This window comes from Aotus nancymaae, unplaced genomic scaffold (genome assembly GCF_030222135.1).
Source record: "Aotus nancymaae isolate 86718 unplaced genomic scaffold, 86718_ANA_hifiasm-v0.15.2.pri h1tg000041l, whole genome shotgun sequence".
Lineage (NCBI taxonomy): Eukaryota > Metazoa > Chordata > Mammalia > Primates > Aotidae > Aotus > Aotus nancymaae.
This window is the reverse complement of record NW_026988455.1, coordinates 43,060,682-43,075,632: the sequence shown is the minus strand read 5'-3', so window position 1 is coordinate 43,075,632 and position 14,951 is coordinate 43,060,682. Positions and strand designations below refer to the sequence as shown.

The window sequence follows — 14,951 nt, the reverse complement described above, 5'->3', positions numbered from 1 at the left end:
GTGATCTAGCTTCTTCCAGTTAGCATAATGTTTTCAGGCTCTTCCAGTTCTGTAGCACATATCAGTATTTAATTCCTTTTGTTGACAAATAATATTTCATTATATGTCTAGACCATGTTTGTTTATTTATGTAATTGATGACGTGTGAATGATTCAATTCTAATCTAATTCTAATCACAGATCCAGACTCCAGTTTTTTCCTCCTCTAGTCTTTAGTGCTTCTGCTACCAGAATCACTTTTCTAGAACACCGCATTTCATCATGTCACTCACCTCATAAAAATAAATCCTTCTCTCTGCCTATGAAATGCTACAGGAGCACGTAGACACTGAATTTGAAGTTCTCTTCAGTTTGACTGCGGCAGGGATGTGAATGAGAAGATCTTGCCTCCCTCTGAGGGGACAGTTTGGGCCAGTGATACTCAAATCTCATTTAAAGGACCTCTATTTGACCCACCCATGAAACAACCAACCATAACACCTGAGGAAATAGACCCGATAACAAAAGCAAAAGCCAAAACTACATGAACAGTGACACAAATATTATATAGCTCTACAATTTTATAGTTTACATTTCTTTTCATCTCTTAATTGTTAAAGGTTCTGTTAGGCTTCTTAAGGGATAATGAGTTTTACAGTCAAACAGATCTAATTTGTAGTCCTGGCTTAGTCGCTTATTACTGACTTTCTTTAAATTGTCTCCTGAGATTTTAAGCAAATCATCATTTCTATGCATAGAGTGGGAGTAATAATTTGTACCTCAGAGCCCAGTTATGGCTTAAAAAGTATAAACACTCAAATACTGTGCCCAACCCATAATGGGCATTCAGTAAATTCATGGACACTATTAAGATTGAACATATGGTTAAAATTTTCAATTATTTTTGACAAAACCCATCTAAGATTATAACTGTTTTGGTGTTCTTTCATTGTTTTATAGCTTTGGTGATTTAATTTCAATATTGTCCTAGTGCTTTAAAATTAGAGCCAATTTAAGGCAGAAATTAGAGAATCAGTTAAAAGGCTTTATGTTCCATGTCTGCCATTACCCTTGGTGTAATCTGAAAGAATCAATGTTTCCTTTGGGAAATAGTCAATGATAATATCTTGTTTTATTACAATGAAGCTTTTCTGAAGTTGGCTAAGTGTTCTTTCTTAAACACTATACTGGGTTATGTTGAGGTTAATTCTTATAGGCATGTATCAGAGCTTGGCATTTACCACTGTCATGGGAAGTATAACTTGGTAACAGTTATTAAAGATATAACCCAAGATATTATTCTTTGCAATGGTTACAACATATTTTTTAAAGGTGTTGAATTGTAGTTAAATTATAATTGTTTTGGTTTCATATATCTGATCATAAAATTTAAATTGTTCTTCATGCTATGTATTTGTGGTTTAAAAAATTTTACATGTGTAGGAACTTTTTAGTTTCATAAACAACCATGAATTATCTTTTTTGGGGGGGGGATTTGAAGTAATTATGAATGCAATAGCCATTTTTTAAATTGAAGCATTTGCTATTTGAGAGAACAAATTAATCGTTAAAAATTAACCTTTGATCATAATAATAATATATAAAAGATCAACTTTTGAAGATTACTTCTTTTTACATATTTCAGTTATTTAATGTTATTTCTCTTTTCCCCCCACAGAGTTATACCTGTCAAGATGATTACTCCATAGTCCACAGAAAATGCCGTTCTCAGTTCACAGATCTAAATGGTTCTAAAAGATTTGGCATCAACACTTGGCATGATGAGAGTGGGATTTATGCTAATTCAGATGTAAAACGGAAACCCTGTCCCTTGACTGGTGGTCCTATCTTGCCCATTTAAAAAATAATGTATGGAATCAGCATCTCTGCCTAATGAAAGAAAGGATGCAGCAGCTGATGATTTTCTATCTTAATAAATGCAGTGGAAGTGTTACTATAGTGTATTCCTTTAAGCACAGAGTTTTATATTCTGGACCAGTGTTTATATCCTCATTTTCATGAGCTACTCTGGTATTTTCCAAAGTTTAGTGTGTGTCCTGCTGAGAGTATACTACATAACTCTAGATGGTATTTAGTGAGATTTTATTTCATGGATTATGGATTTCTTTTAATAATTATTAGAAAAAAACACAAAACTAGCACAATTAAGCTTATGATTGCTTAGGGTGTGGCTAATTATAAAAATGTAAGCCAACTTAAATTCCACTTAATACAGATTTTAAGTGAATAAATATATAAGTGGTACTCAGGTTGAAATAAAACTTAAATGACCAGAGTTTAGGCAACATCGGCCTTATAATAATGTTAAGTATGTATGTGATTTTTTTTTTGAGGGGGTAATCGGTATCTATAAATTTTTGTTTATCTGTGGTAACTAGTTTCATTGTGAGTATTTTATTTTGCATGATATTTTCTCTTATTCAAGTTAAGACCTTTTGAATATATGGATAGCAGAGGTGCAGATCAAAACGCTAGGGGTTTGATGGAAAATCTGGTCATCTAGTGTTTGATTTGGAAGAAATCTTAGCGGTTGTTTTGACTTACCCTCACATTTTACAAATGAGTAAACAGAGGTCCATGGAGGTTTAGTAGGTGGCTGTGTTAGTCAACTGGGGCTACCGTAACAAAATATCATAGACCAAGTGGCTTAAACAACAAAGATAGTAGTCTGCAAGCCAGGAAAAGAGCCCTCACTATAAATGAAACCCTGCCAGAACCTTGATCTTGGACTTTTCAGCCTCCAAAATCATGCAAAAATAAATTTCTGTAAAATAGGAATGTGAGTCAAAACAATTGCTAAGATTGTTACCTTCTTGCCCTGTTCTTGCCTGGCAGGAGGGTGATGGGGGCGGGAGACCTCTTTCTCTTCCTCTTGTTATAAGGCTACAGTTTTATTTAATTAGATATCCACTCTTATGTTCTCACTTAACCTTTATCACCTTCTAAAGATCCTATCTTCAGACGGCTACCTTGGGGATAAGGGCTTTGACATATAAATCTGGGGAGAACAGAATTCAGTCCACAGCTGTTGCCCAGGGTTATAGGAGTAGCAGATTTGGATGGATCTTTGAAGTGCATTTGAAAACTTTTACTTTTTCTGAGGATGGATTTAATTATTTGGTCAACTTGGGCTTCATTTACTTATTTTTCTTTAAAAAATAAATTTATGAACTAGCATTTCTTGATAAATGCTAATTGAACACTGCCTCTAATGCTTGATTCTCAAGATATGAGAAAGACTATAAGCTTTTTGATGGGAGAAATGATAATTAATGTAAAAAATGTGATATACCAGGTAAGCATGTGCCAGAAGAATTTTACTATAATTTCCTGCTGCTTTAAAATATGTGTCCATAAGCACACAAATATGTATATTATATATGCACAAATATGTATATTAGATATACATTAAGCATGATATAATCTATATGAATGTTATTTCATTATACAGTACTTATTACAGTAGGTATCTACCTAAGATTATCTTTTCTTCCACAAACTATACATTCAGGTTTAATCATTCCTAACACTAACATATCTGGGATGAAGAGCTATTTGAAGTATGCAAATCTGGATGTCAAGCCACTCATCATTTAATAATTTCTTTTTGTGGAGAAAAAGTTTTAATGGCCACATCATTACCTTTGAACACTGCCTGGTGCCTAGAAAATAAAATAAGATTCACTTACTTTAGCAGAAATTTTCTACTGTCCTGATGACTAACATGACATTTTGTATAAATAACTGGGTCTGCTATCAGCGATCACCTTAGAAATCAGTTTGGGTTTGGGTTAGAAGGAGAATGAAGTAAGAGAGATTATATTTAAACTAGTCAAGGTAAATGATGCACTGGAATAAAGGTTACAGCAGGGATTTTCCCCGTGACAGGCATTAAGTTGCCTTCAGTAAGGGAATGAGTGAATGTTGATGAATAATGAACTCTATGTTATTCTAACAACTTGATCTTTTAGGTAAAAGTATTTTATATTGAGGCAAGCACTTCAATGGTTCATCTCACAGAGTCAAAGGCCATTTCAAACAAGACAAGCTGGAATTCAGATTCCATCGCTGGATAATGTCCTCTGTGGGAAGTGGCCACACTGTCTCCTGACTGGTCCACATGTATGTGTCATAGAACCTCATCTGAGACCCTAAAATCATACTATATCTTCTGTGTTTTTAAAGTTAATAAGATCTGTATCTACATAAATATCTCATTCAAATGAAACCTCAAAATTACACCTGAGGCCCCCAAATCACACTGTATCTTTCATGTTTATAAAGTTAGTGAGATCCATATCTACATCAGTATCTCATTCAAACATACACAGCATCCCTTTTTTGGCCTTTATGCATTGCTGTGTCAGAATCATTGGTGTGAGCCCACAACGGCAGGGTGCAGACTACTGGGAGAATGAAAGAATGTTGGGCAGATCCTAAGTAGATATATCAAAGTGGGGCCCTCTGAGTTAAGTTTGGCCTATATATAAGTTGTATATGGTCTGCACAGTGTGTTTAAAAATTAATTTTAAAAAATAGAACCAAACTTTATTAATTAGGACATTTTACTTAAAAAATCAGGATTTCTTTTCCCTCAAAAACCTGGCAGATCTGGCACCACTTGGCCACATTTTCATACACTAACAATCAGCAGGAGTATGAGGGAGGGCAGGCTCTCTTTAGGTGGACACTAAGTTCACCATTTTGCTGCAGTTTCCACCCGGTACACTTCAGTCATCTGTGGAGCCATTGTGACCCCCTCCCTAGGGAGAGATGGGACAATATGAAATAGTAGGTTGTATGGTAGGGGGAAGGAGTGGTAGAAAAGCGGCAAACTGGCAGCTCTGGTGACTAGGGTTAGGATGAGGAAGGCAGAGGCTGAATCCTAATAATGGGGATATAGCACATCTGGTTCAATTCAAGTCAGAATCAAGATCCCAGCCTAGATAGAACACAGAGATGGGAAGTGGGTCAAGGACTTTACTTTATAAATATAGAATAGAGAAACCTGAGCCCAACAGATTTATATTAGGAATGCATTTAAGATGAGGAAAGAAGTGAGGGTACCAGGCCCAACCCCTAGATACAACACTGGCAGATCACATCGAGAGGCAGAGCCCAGCCAGCTCAGTGGTGTGTTTATAAAGGAAAGTCACTCGGTGGATACCAGTGCTCCAGAGGTGCAGAAAAATTCCGGATTTGTGAAAACGCTAAGAAGAAATGGTAACGTCCTTCTAGGGCACATAGAATGTAGGTGGTGGGCTGGGAGAGGCCATGGAGGTGCCTGGTACAGCCACCGCCAAGAATACAGCAGCAGGAAAATTCTTTCTTAAAGATGTACAGATCAGAAGCTAACTTTATTTCAGAGAAAGCAGCAGGGAGGTTTGCAGATAGCTGGAAGCTCACTCCAAATAGCAGAAAACAAGCATGAGGCAACCACTTTAAACCAAAGTGGAAAATCCAAGCAAAATCTACAGTAAATTATTCTTCCAAATATTAAGATCATAACTTTTAAAAAAAAGTTTAACAGCTTTATTCAGATATGTTTCACATACTAGAAAATTCACTCCATTAAAGCATATAATTCAATGGTTCTTAATAGAGTCACAGAATTCTGCTGTTATCACCACAATTTTAGAACATTTTTATCACTCCTGAAAGAAACCCATATCCATTGGTGGTCATTCCCCATTCCCTCCCAATTCCTACAGTCCTAAGCAACCAAGAATCTACTTTCTGTCTCTGCAAATTTACTTATTTGAATTTTTTCTGTAAGTAGAATCTTAAAATATGTGGTCTTTTGTGACTGGTTTCTTTCAGTTTCCATAGTGTTTTCAAGGTTTATGTTGTAGCATATGTCAACACTTCATTACTTTTTAGATGAATAATATTCTATTGTATAGATATACCACGATTTATCCCTTCGTTAGCTGATGGACATTTGGGTTGCTTCCACCTATGAACATTCATGGATGAGTTTTTGCATGCATCTCTCTTGGACATTGTGATGGTTAATATTGAGTGTCAACTTGATTGGATTGAAGGATGCAAAGTATTGTTCCTGGGTGTGTCTGTGAGGGTGTTGCCAAAGGAGATTAACATCTGAGTCAGTGGACTGGGAGAGGCAGACTCGCCCTCAATCTGAGTGGACACCATCTAGTCAGCTGCCGGCACAGCCAGAATAAAAGGCAGAGGAACGTGGAAAGACTCAACTGACTTAGTCTTCTGGCCTACATCTTCTCCAGTGCTGGATGTTTCCTGCCCTTGGACATCAGACGCCAAGTCCTTCGGCTTTGGGATCCTCGGATCTTTGACCACAGGCTGACGCTGCACGTCGGCTTCCCTACTTTTGAGGTTTTGGGATTCAAACTGGCTTCCTTGCTCCTCAGCTTGCAGGCGGCCTCTTGTGGGACTTCACTTTCTGATTGTGTGAGTCAATTCTACTTAATAAATTCCCTTTATATATACATCTATCATACATCTATCCTATTAGTTCTGCCCCTGTAGAGAACCCCAATACAGACATATACCTAGGAGTACAATTGCGGTGTCATATGGTAACTCTATGTGTAAACTTCTGAAGAACTATCAAACTATTTTCTAAAGTAGCTGCACCATTTTACATTTCTACCAGCAATGCATGAAGGTTACCATTTTTCCATATCCTTGCCAATATTTGTTATTTTTCATTGTTTTGATTGAAACCAACTTGTCAAATGACCATTTCACATGAGTTCTTGGAGAGTGGAGACTGTATCTGCTCATCTGGGGGTTACCCAGTGTCTAATAATATACAATGAGCGCTCAGAAATGCTGAAGGGTTGGAATAATTATGTTTGTCATAATCGTATATTGATATGAGTGAATGCTTGGGTAATTGATAAAAATGTAATCTGTATGATTGGAATGACCTAGTTTAAAAATATTCTGATACTTAACATGTTTGTCCTACTAAGGGCTTCAATGGTAATCTTGTGAAATTGGAGGAGCTGGCAAAATTGGCCTAAGAAAATTTTATGCCCTATATGGAAAACCTGAGTTTGTCAGAGCATCTGTAGAACTGACTAAAATTGTTCTTAAAGTAATGATTGCTGGCCAACCAGAGCACCAGTTAGAACAAACCCTGCATATTCAAATACTAAAGATCCTGAGAAATTCTGTAGAACAGAAAGCAGTTAAACTCTATTTAATCCAGCATTTTCCAGGCTTGTTTCATCATAGAATCATTTTTTTTCAGGAGATATCTATAAATATATCCTGAGATATTAGTATTTCATGGAAAACATTAGGGAAAACATTGATCTAAGCAATTTCTAAATAAGGATGAAGGACAAAATTAATATTTGTTGAGTGGCTACTAAGTACCACATATGGAGGTGAAGTAGATTTTACAAAATCCCAGTTCTACTAATAAGGAAAAAAATTCTAAATACCTCATTTGGTAAACAGATTTAGACAGAAACCCAACTTCATGATGATGAAATAAAGTATAAATTTACCTTAACAGTTATCACGATTGGCATATTCTATACTCTCTTCCTTATCTTTCTAAACAAAGAAGAATGGCTAACTCCTTCTATTTTAAATTCTCAGAGCTACTTATGTTACATTTCCCTGAAAGGGCTTTCATTAAGTTCCAATAGAACTTATGGTCTATAGTTTCACTTGTCATTTTAATGTAGGCAGAATTGAGTATTTGTAGGTTATAATTATTTTATTCCGTAGGGTAGGAGCAGGCTAAAGGCTTTAATAAGAGACCTTTTACCATAACAATTACTATGTTGAATTCACATAGGTGCCTAGTAAGTGTCCCTTTTTGAGAATAAGATTCTATGCAATAGGTTCTTAACCTCAAGAACCATCAGGAAAAATTTGCGTTTTTATGTAATGTAAATGTAATTAAAATTAATTTAAGTCTATGAGATAGGTAGACTCACTAAGTAGGAAAACAAATAGAATGGGATAACCTGAAGCAAAGTTAGAATGATTTGGAAGAGGAGAAATTTACATTGTAATTGGAAAATGAGGAGAGATAAAGAATGAATTAAAGTGAGAGTATTTTTCAATATTGTATTTTTTGGATGCATTTGATTAACATTTTTATTAAAAATTTATTCAAATAGATTTAATTCAGGCAGTATATTGACAAGATAGTTGATATGACACTGATCATTAACGAGGCGACTAGGCCATTTTTATGAAACCCAAGAATTGATCACAGAAAAGCCCTTAGTCATTACTTTAAAAACGACTGCACAGCATATATAGTGGCTTTTTGAGAGTTAACATACATCAAACGAAGAAATATTTCTAAAAACCCAAGCAATATTGAAATCTGAAACATTTTTCTGTTGAAGTCAACTGAAGAAAATAACATCGGGAAACCAAAAAGTAAAAAGCATTTCTTTTCAAGATGCCTCTTCTATAAATCGTTTAAAGTCCAGCAGAGTGTACAAAAAGCTCTTTTATAAAGCAGGAAGGTAGAAAAAAAAGTTTGTTGGCATTTCTGGTTTTTATTGAATAACTGCAAGAAAGTGGCTATGAAGGAAGAGAAAAAAACTCAAGGAAATGGGTAAGTGAAAAACACAACAAGACAATCAAAGAAAATGAAGTGAGTGTGGAGGCAGATTAAATGCCTCGCACTTCAGAGAAATCAGGTGGGGAAAATTATCTTGTGAGATAGCCAAACAGATGACATACTAAAGAATGCTGGGTTTCCCTGAAGACCGGCTTACCTTAATTGAAGTTCTAGGGTAGGGGGAGAAGTTTCTCTGAGAATGAGCAGATTGTCTCCCCTTCTCAAATGCTGCTAAGAGAAAGTAGAGGTGGTGATAACTCATGGAAAAATATCAATGATGAAATTTGTTTACATTTCTAGACTTTTAGAACTAAACAGTAGAAAATGTGCATTGGCTACTCAGCTTGAGGTGACGCCTGACTCAATAAAAGTGTTTGTGGCACCAGGGCTGCTTGTAGAAATGACTGATTCTATGGGGCAGCCAGGAATATACACGATGAGCCTGGAGCATCTTGTGCTCCCGGAGAGTAAACACACACACAACACACACACATACACACAACACACACACAGAGAATATGATGAAGATATGTCAAAGGGACACAAGAGTCAATTGAAAGAGCTTCAAATGGCCTATACTGATGTAAATAAATAATTGAATAAATAGATAAATGGGGAGAATAGACACATCTTCCATGCATAAGAATTCTGAACAATTTATGTAAATACGCCATCCTTGGAAAAGTGGAGCTCCACTTAACTCTCAATGTGTTAAGTGTGGGCTGTACATAGCGACTTTCTTCCAAAGAATGTCGTATAAAAATGGGAGAATAAGATTATTACCCTGGAGGTTCCTGACAAACACTACCTTAGCCAGGTGATCAAGGTCAACATCAACACTAATCAGGTATATTGCTAGTATGTACCCTTGACATGATGTGATGAGAATGGCACTTTACCCTGTGGTCTTCTCTAAAACCCATAGTTACCTTTCTAGTCATGAGAAAAACTTCGGATAAATTCCAGGTGAAGGACATTCTACAAATCATGTAACTAATCTTCCGGAAAACTTTCAAGGTCATTAAAAACAAAGACAGTCTGAGAAACTGCCACAGCCTAGAGGAGCCTGAGGACACGTGGTGAACAAATGTAATGTGCTATCTTGCGTGGGGTGCTGGAACAGAAAGAGGAAATTACGCGAAAACTAAGGACCTTTGAAAAAAGTATGGACTTTAGTTAATAGTAATGTGTCAAGATCAGTTCTTTAATTGTGACAAATGTGCCAAACTAATGCTAACAATAGGGTGATACGGTTTGAATCTGTCTCCCCACCAAATCTCGCGTTGAATTGTAATCCCCGGTGTTGGAGGTGGAGCCTGGTGGGAGGTGAGTGGACGGTGGGGCTGTTTCTCGTGAACGGTTTGGCACCATCCCGTAGGTGCTGCTGCCGTGATACCGAGTGACTGAGTTCTCACGAGATCGTGTTGTTGAAGAGCGTGTGGCGTCTCCCCACCCCTTCTGCCTCCTGCTACGCCGTGTGAGGTGCCGGCTTACCTTTCGACCTCTGCCATGAATTTACATTTCCTGAGGCCTCCCAGAAGCCAGACAGATGCCACTGTGCTTCCTGTGCAGCCTGCAGAACTGTGAGCCAGTTAAATTTCTTTTCTTTGTAAATTACCCAGCTGCAGGCATTTCTTTAGAGCAATGCAAGAACCTACTAATACCTAGAGAAAACTGGGTGAGAGGTATATGGAAACGTACTGTCTTCACAACTGTTCAGGAAATCTCAAACCGTTCTAAAATTGAAAGTTTATTTAGACATTAAAAAATGTGATAAATGGTGGCACCTGAGGATTTTGGCTGAGAAATTGTTAGAGAGATGTGATATCTGATATTCATAGCCCAGCCTTGTGACGTGAAACTTGTTTTTCCATAAGTTAATCCACTTGCATGAAATATTTTGTATTTTACGTGGTGAATATACTTCTATATAAATTCGGCAACATTAGCAGGTATTTATTTATTTATTTATTTATTTGGAGACGGAGTCTCACTCTTGCCCAGGCTGGAGTGCAGTGGCACGATCTCGGCTCAATGCAACCTTCGCCTCCTTGCAACCTTTGCCTCCCGGGTTCAAGCGATTCTCCTGCCTCAGCCTCCTGAGTAGCTGGGACTACAGGCGCATGCCACCACACTCAGCTAATTTTTGTATTTTAGTACAGACGGGGTTTCACCAGGTTGGCTAGGATGGGTCGATCTCTTGACCTTAGGTGATCCATCCGCCTCAGCCTCCGGAAGTACTGGGATTACAGCTGTGAGCCACTGCACTTGGCCAACATTAGCAGTTATAAACAAAAAAATCTGGTAGGAAAAAGTCAAGTGGTAATTGGAGTTCACAGGTGCAAAAAATACTATGTGATTTCATTTACTAAAAGTTCAAAGCATATAATTAAGGCAAAACTAATCTAGACTGGGAAGAAGACTTCCGTTTGAAATATGTTAACGCTGGAACATCCAGGTGGGAACGTCTAGCAGGTAGTTGTGTATAATGGGAATGAAGCCCAGTAGGATGATCTGGAGCTATGAGAGTTCTCTTGATAAATAGATAGGGAGGTCTGCTTTTACTAACGAAGAGTAAGTGTAGTGAGAAGATCATTGTGAACAAGGCTGTGTTGAATCAAGTGCTGGAGAGTTGGAACTGTAAGAGAGTAGCTCAAGTGCTTCACCCTCCGTGGGTCCAACTCTGTAAGAAGGAAAGCCTAGTCAACTCTGGGTATGTAGAGTGGCCAGGGGACTGTAGGTCCTAGTGAGGTGGGATTATGAGATTCAGAGAAGTGAGGAAGTGAGAAAACCAGGAGGATGTGAGCCACTATGTAAATAAAGCTTAAGCTTTCAGGCTGGGCCAGTTCTGACTTACAAATAGAATGAGACATAAATTCCGTGAAGACGTGAACATTCTGCTTTCGTATCCTCAGTAGGTAGCATAGAGTATGACATATGGTAGATAATAAATATTTGATAAGCGAATGAATAAATGAATGATGTATTGCTGAAGTACACCGAATAGAAAGTTAATAAAATGGATGAGGTCAAGGAAGTCTTTTGAAATTTTTAGAAAACCTCAATAGGTGACTTTGATTTGTGTTTAGGAATACATATCTCATATCTTTTGTGGAAAGCAAATTAATAGGTATATTCAGGAGATTTCTATTGCCTGGCATATGATCATATTCAGAAAACATCTTTTGCTATTTCTTCTCTTAGAGAAAATGCATTTACATAATATGTAAAGATCTATATTCTAATTAGCATTCTATTTTGAGAATTTTACCAGACTACCACTTGAAAATGTTTGACGTGAGATTGTGTAATATCACCTACAATGTAGTCTAGCTAAATGTTTAACTTGAATACATTGAGCTGTTCTTCCAGTTTATAGGGAACACAAAGGATATAAGAGTAAACTAAATGGCGCCACAAGGAAACAACCAGATAGATTGAGAAGATGGGACATTTTGTAGGACAGTTCGCCAGCTTATTTAACAAGCCAGTGAGGTTTAGAAGGACAAAAAAGAATTCTGGTAGATTAGAGGAGGAAGCTGGATTGCATTGTTGTTTGGACCAAGCAATTGTAAAAGAATTCTGTGACTATTGAAGTTATTAGACTATGGCCTGGATATGAGAAAAATGAAAATTCATTGATGTGGAAAGATGTCGATCATCAGTGAGTAAAACAGAATATAAAACATGTACAATGGAATTTTGACAAAAATCATTTATGCTTATAAATGTATAAAAACGATCTGAAAGGATATATAATAAGATTTTAAAGGGCCGCTGTCTGGTTTGTGGGAATATGATATTTTTATTTTCTTATTATCTGTATTTTCTAGCTCTTACAATGCCTTTGTTTCTTTGAAATATTGAGTTTTTTTGTTTAAAAAATTGAAAAGAAACTGGAAATGACATTTAGAAAGAATACATTTATTCTAAACACTACAACAGAATGAAATAACTCCCTGTTTTAGTTTGCTAGGGTTTAAATAACAGAAATTTGTCTCACAGCTGTCAGCAGCTTTTTCTGCTGAGGCTGTGAGGAAGACTCTGTTCCATGCCTCTCTCCAAGTTTTTGGTGGTGTGTGGCATCACCCTGATCTCTTGCCTTCCTCTTCACATGGCGTTCTCGCTGTGCATGTATCTGTGCCCAAATTCCCCCTTGTTATAAAGACACCAGTCACATTGGATTAGGGATCCATCCCACTTCCGTATGAACTCGTCTTAACTAGTTACGTCTCCAAGACCTTATTTCCAAATAAGGTCATATTTTGAGGCATTGAGGGTTAGGACTTCAACATATGACTTTTAGGGGGGACACAGGAGACACAATTCAGCTCATAAACTATTCCCAAGAGATGAGTCCTCATTATTTAAAAGTGTATAAACTTCCCTACACAGGGAATAAGGCCTACAGTCCACAAGCTGTCTTCTCTCTCTTGTAATCAACCCAAAATGCTTTTTATTTTTATTTTTTTATTTTTGAGACAGGGGTCTTGCTCATTGCCTAGGCTGGATTGCAGGGGTGTGATATCAGCTTACTGCAACTGTAACCTCCACCTCCTGGGCTCAAACAATCCTCCCACCTAAACCTCCCTAGTAGCTGGGACCACAGGCATGTGTCACTATGCCCAGCTAATTTTTGTATTTTTAATAGAGATGGGGTTTCACAGTTCTGGCCAGGCTGGTCTCGAACTCCTGGCCTGAGGTGATCTGCCTTGGCATCCCAAAATCCTGGCGCTTCAAGCATGAGCCACCATGCCCAGCCATAATTTTGTACTTTTTGTAGAGATGGAATTCCGCCATCTTGCCCAGGATGGTCTCAAACCAAAATGCTATTCTTAATGGATTTTTCTCTTGACTTGTAAGCAGTGCACAATGCAGAACTAATAAAAAATATCCCCATTTTAAGAAATAACTAAGCCGTAGTAACACCTTCAGAGGTCTGTGTTTTTATTTGAATTTGAACTCAGATACCTACAGGCTAAAAAAATTGATAAAACTCCTACCACTTCTGATGAAATGAATAGAGAAGGGTAAAAAAAATTTATTACTGAGAAAAATCCTTTGGAGAATTAGAGTTGGTCTTATAAACAGTTTTTACTAATGTAAGACTCAGAAATGAGGATTCCTTATCAAAATACAAGTTTTCTCTTTCTAGATCCAGCAAACTGCCATGGAATAAACTGGTCTGGTTAATGTTTAAATCTGGCTCCCTCTACTGGAAGATATGAGTTTTTCTCCTTTCTTTTTAACTGGAGGTCCAAAAAACATACAATGTACAGGATAGGGGCTCACAGCTCAGGAGTTTCCATTTTTCACTACATATATAGACATTGCCTCATTGACTGACTTGCAGTTTGTAATAAGGAAAAATGTGTAAATCTCACTGTTGATAAGTCAGCTACCACATCCCTGCTACCTTCTACTTCAGAGATAAGGTTGAACTCAGCCCTTAAGACAAGACAAATAAGAACATGACCTTGATATTCAGTCTTCCCCATGTTGGGACATACACTGCTGACCTGAACTTAGGCTTTCAGAGCTAGAAAAAATCCCTAGAGATCCTACAATCCAATTCTTCATTTTCCTGATGAGAAAATATAGGTGCAGAGAGAGGAAGTGATTTCCCAAAATCATGCAATTCCCAGATGGTCAATGTGAATATAATCACAAGTTGCATATGATATACTTCTCTAACATTTTATAGCATTTACAGCATCAACTCAAGTTAATAAATATTTCCAGATTGCCTACTGTGTGTCAGACACTAAGAGATATACAAAGATGTGTGAGATGTGATCTTTGCTCCTCCGAGAGCTTATTGTTAAACTGATGAAGGGTAAGTCCAAGTGCTGCCAGGTCTGCAAGTCCAAATGGCCATTTAAATGATGTTTCCCACATTAATTAGTACTGATTCCTGACAGATGATTGATCATTTCGTTGCACAGCCAATCCTCTTGATTAGGTCTTGGCACTGATACAGCTGCTTTGGGGTGGGATTGTTTGTCTGAACTGGAAATCGGCAACTTTGAATGGAATTGGGGAGTGATACGTGTGTTGGGGTAGAGTTTCAAATTTTTGTTTTTGTTCCTCATGTTATAAATGAATTTGGATCATCCCTGGTGATTTAAAGTTGCTTTTGAACGGAAATGTCAGACTCTTCATATATTCAATTTGTTCCCAGAAAACACATCTGAGTATCCGGTTCTATTTGTTGGTCCAGCTGTCCCAGCCTTAAGCCCATCTTGCAATACTAAGATGCCCACACGAATCTTTTGTAATCAATTCGGTGCATTACTTTTATCTCTCCACAGTAGTAACACAATCTTTATACACCTGTGTGTGAATACAGACCCTCACCTAAGGATTAACTAGT

General features: G+C 37.3%; 1 protein-coding gene across 1 annotated transcript in view; it reads left to right on the top strand.

Moving 5' to 3' along the window:
- The window catches only part of CFAP95 (cilia and flagella associated protein 95), a 78,365-nt gene extending 76,525 nt beyond the window's left edge, over positions 1-1,840 (top strand). Inside the window, exon 6 of the mRNA XM_012454455.2 lies at positions 1,658-1,840. Within this exon, the coding sequence (XP_012309878.2) occupies positions 1,658-1,840 (183 nt within the window). The remainder of the gene's footprint in view (positions 1-1,657) is intronic.
- Positions 1,841-14,951: the final 13,111 nt, after the last annotated feature.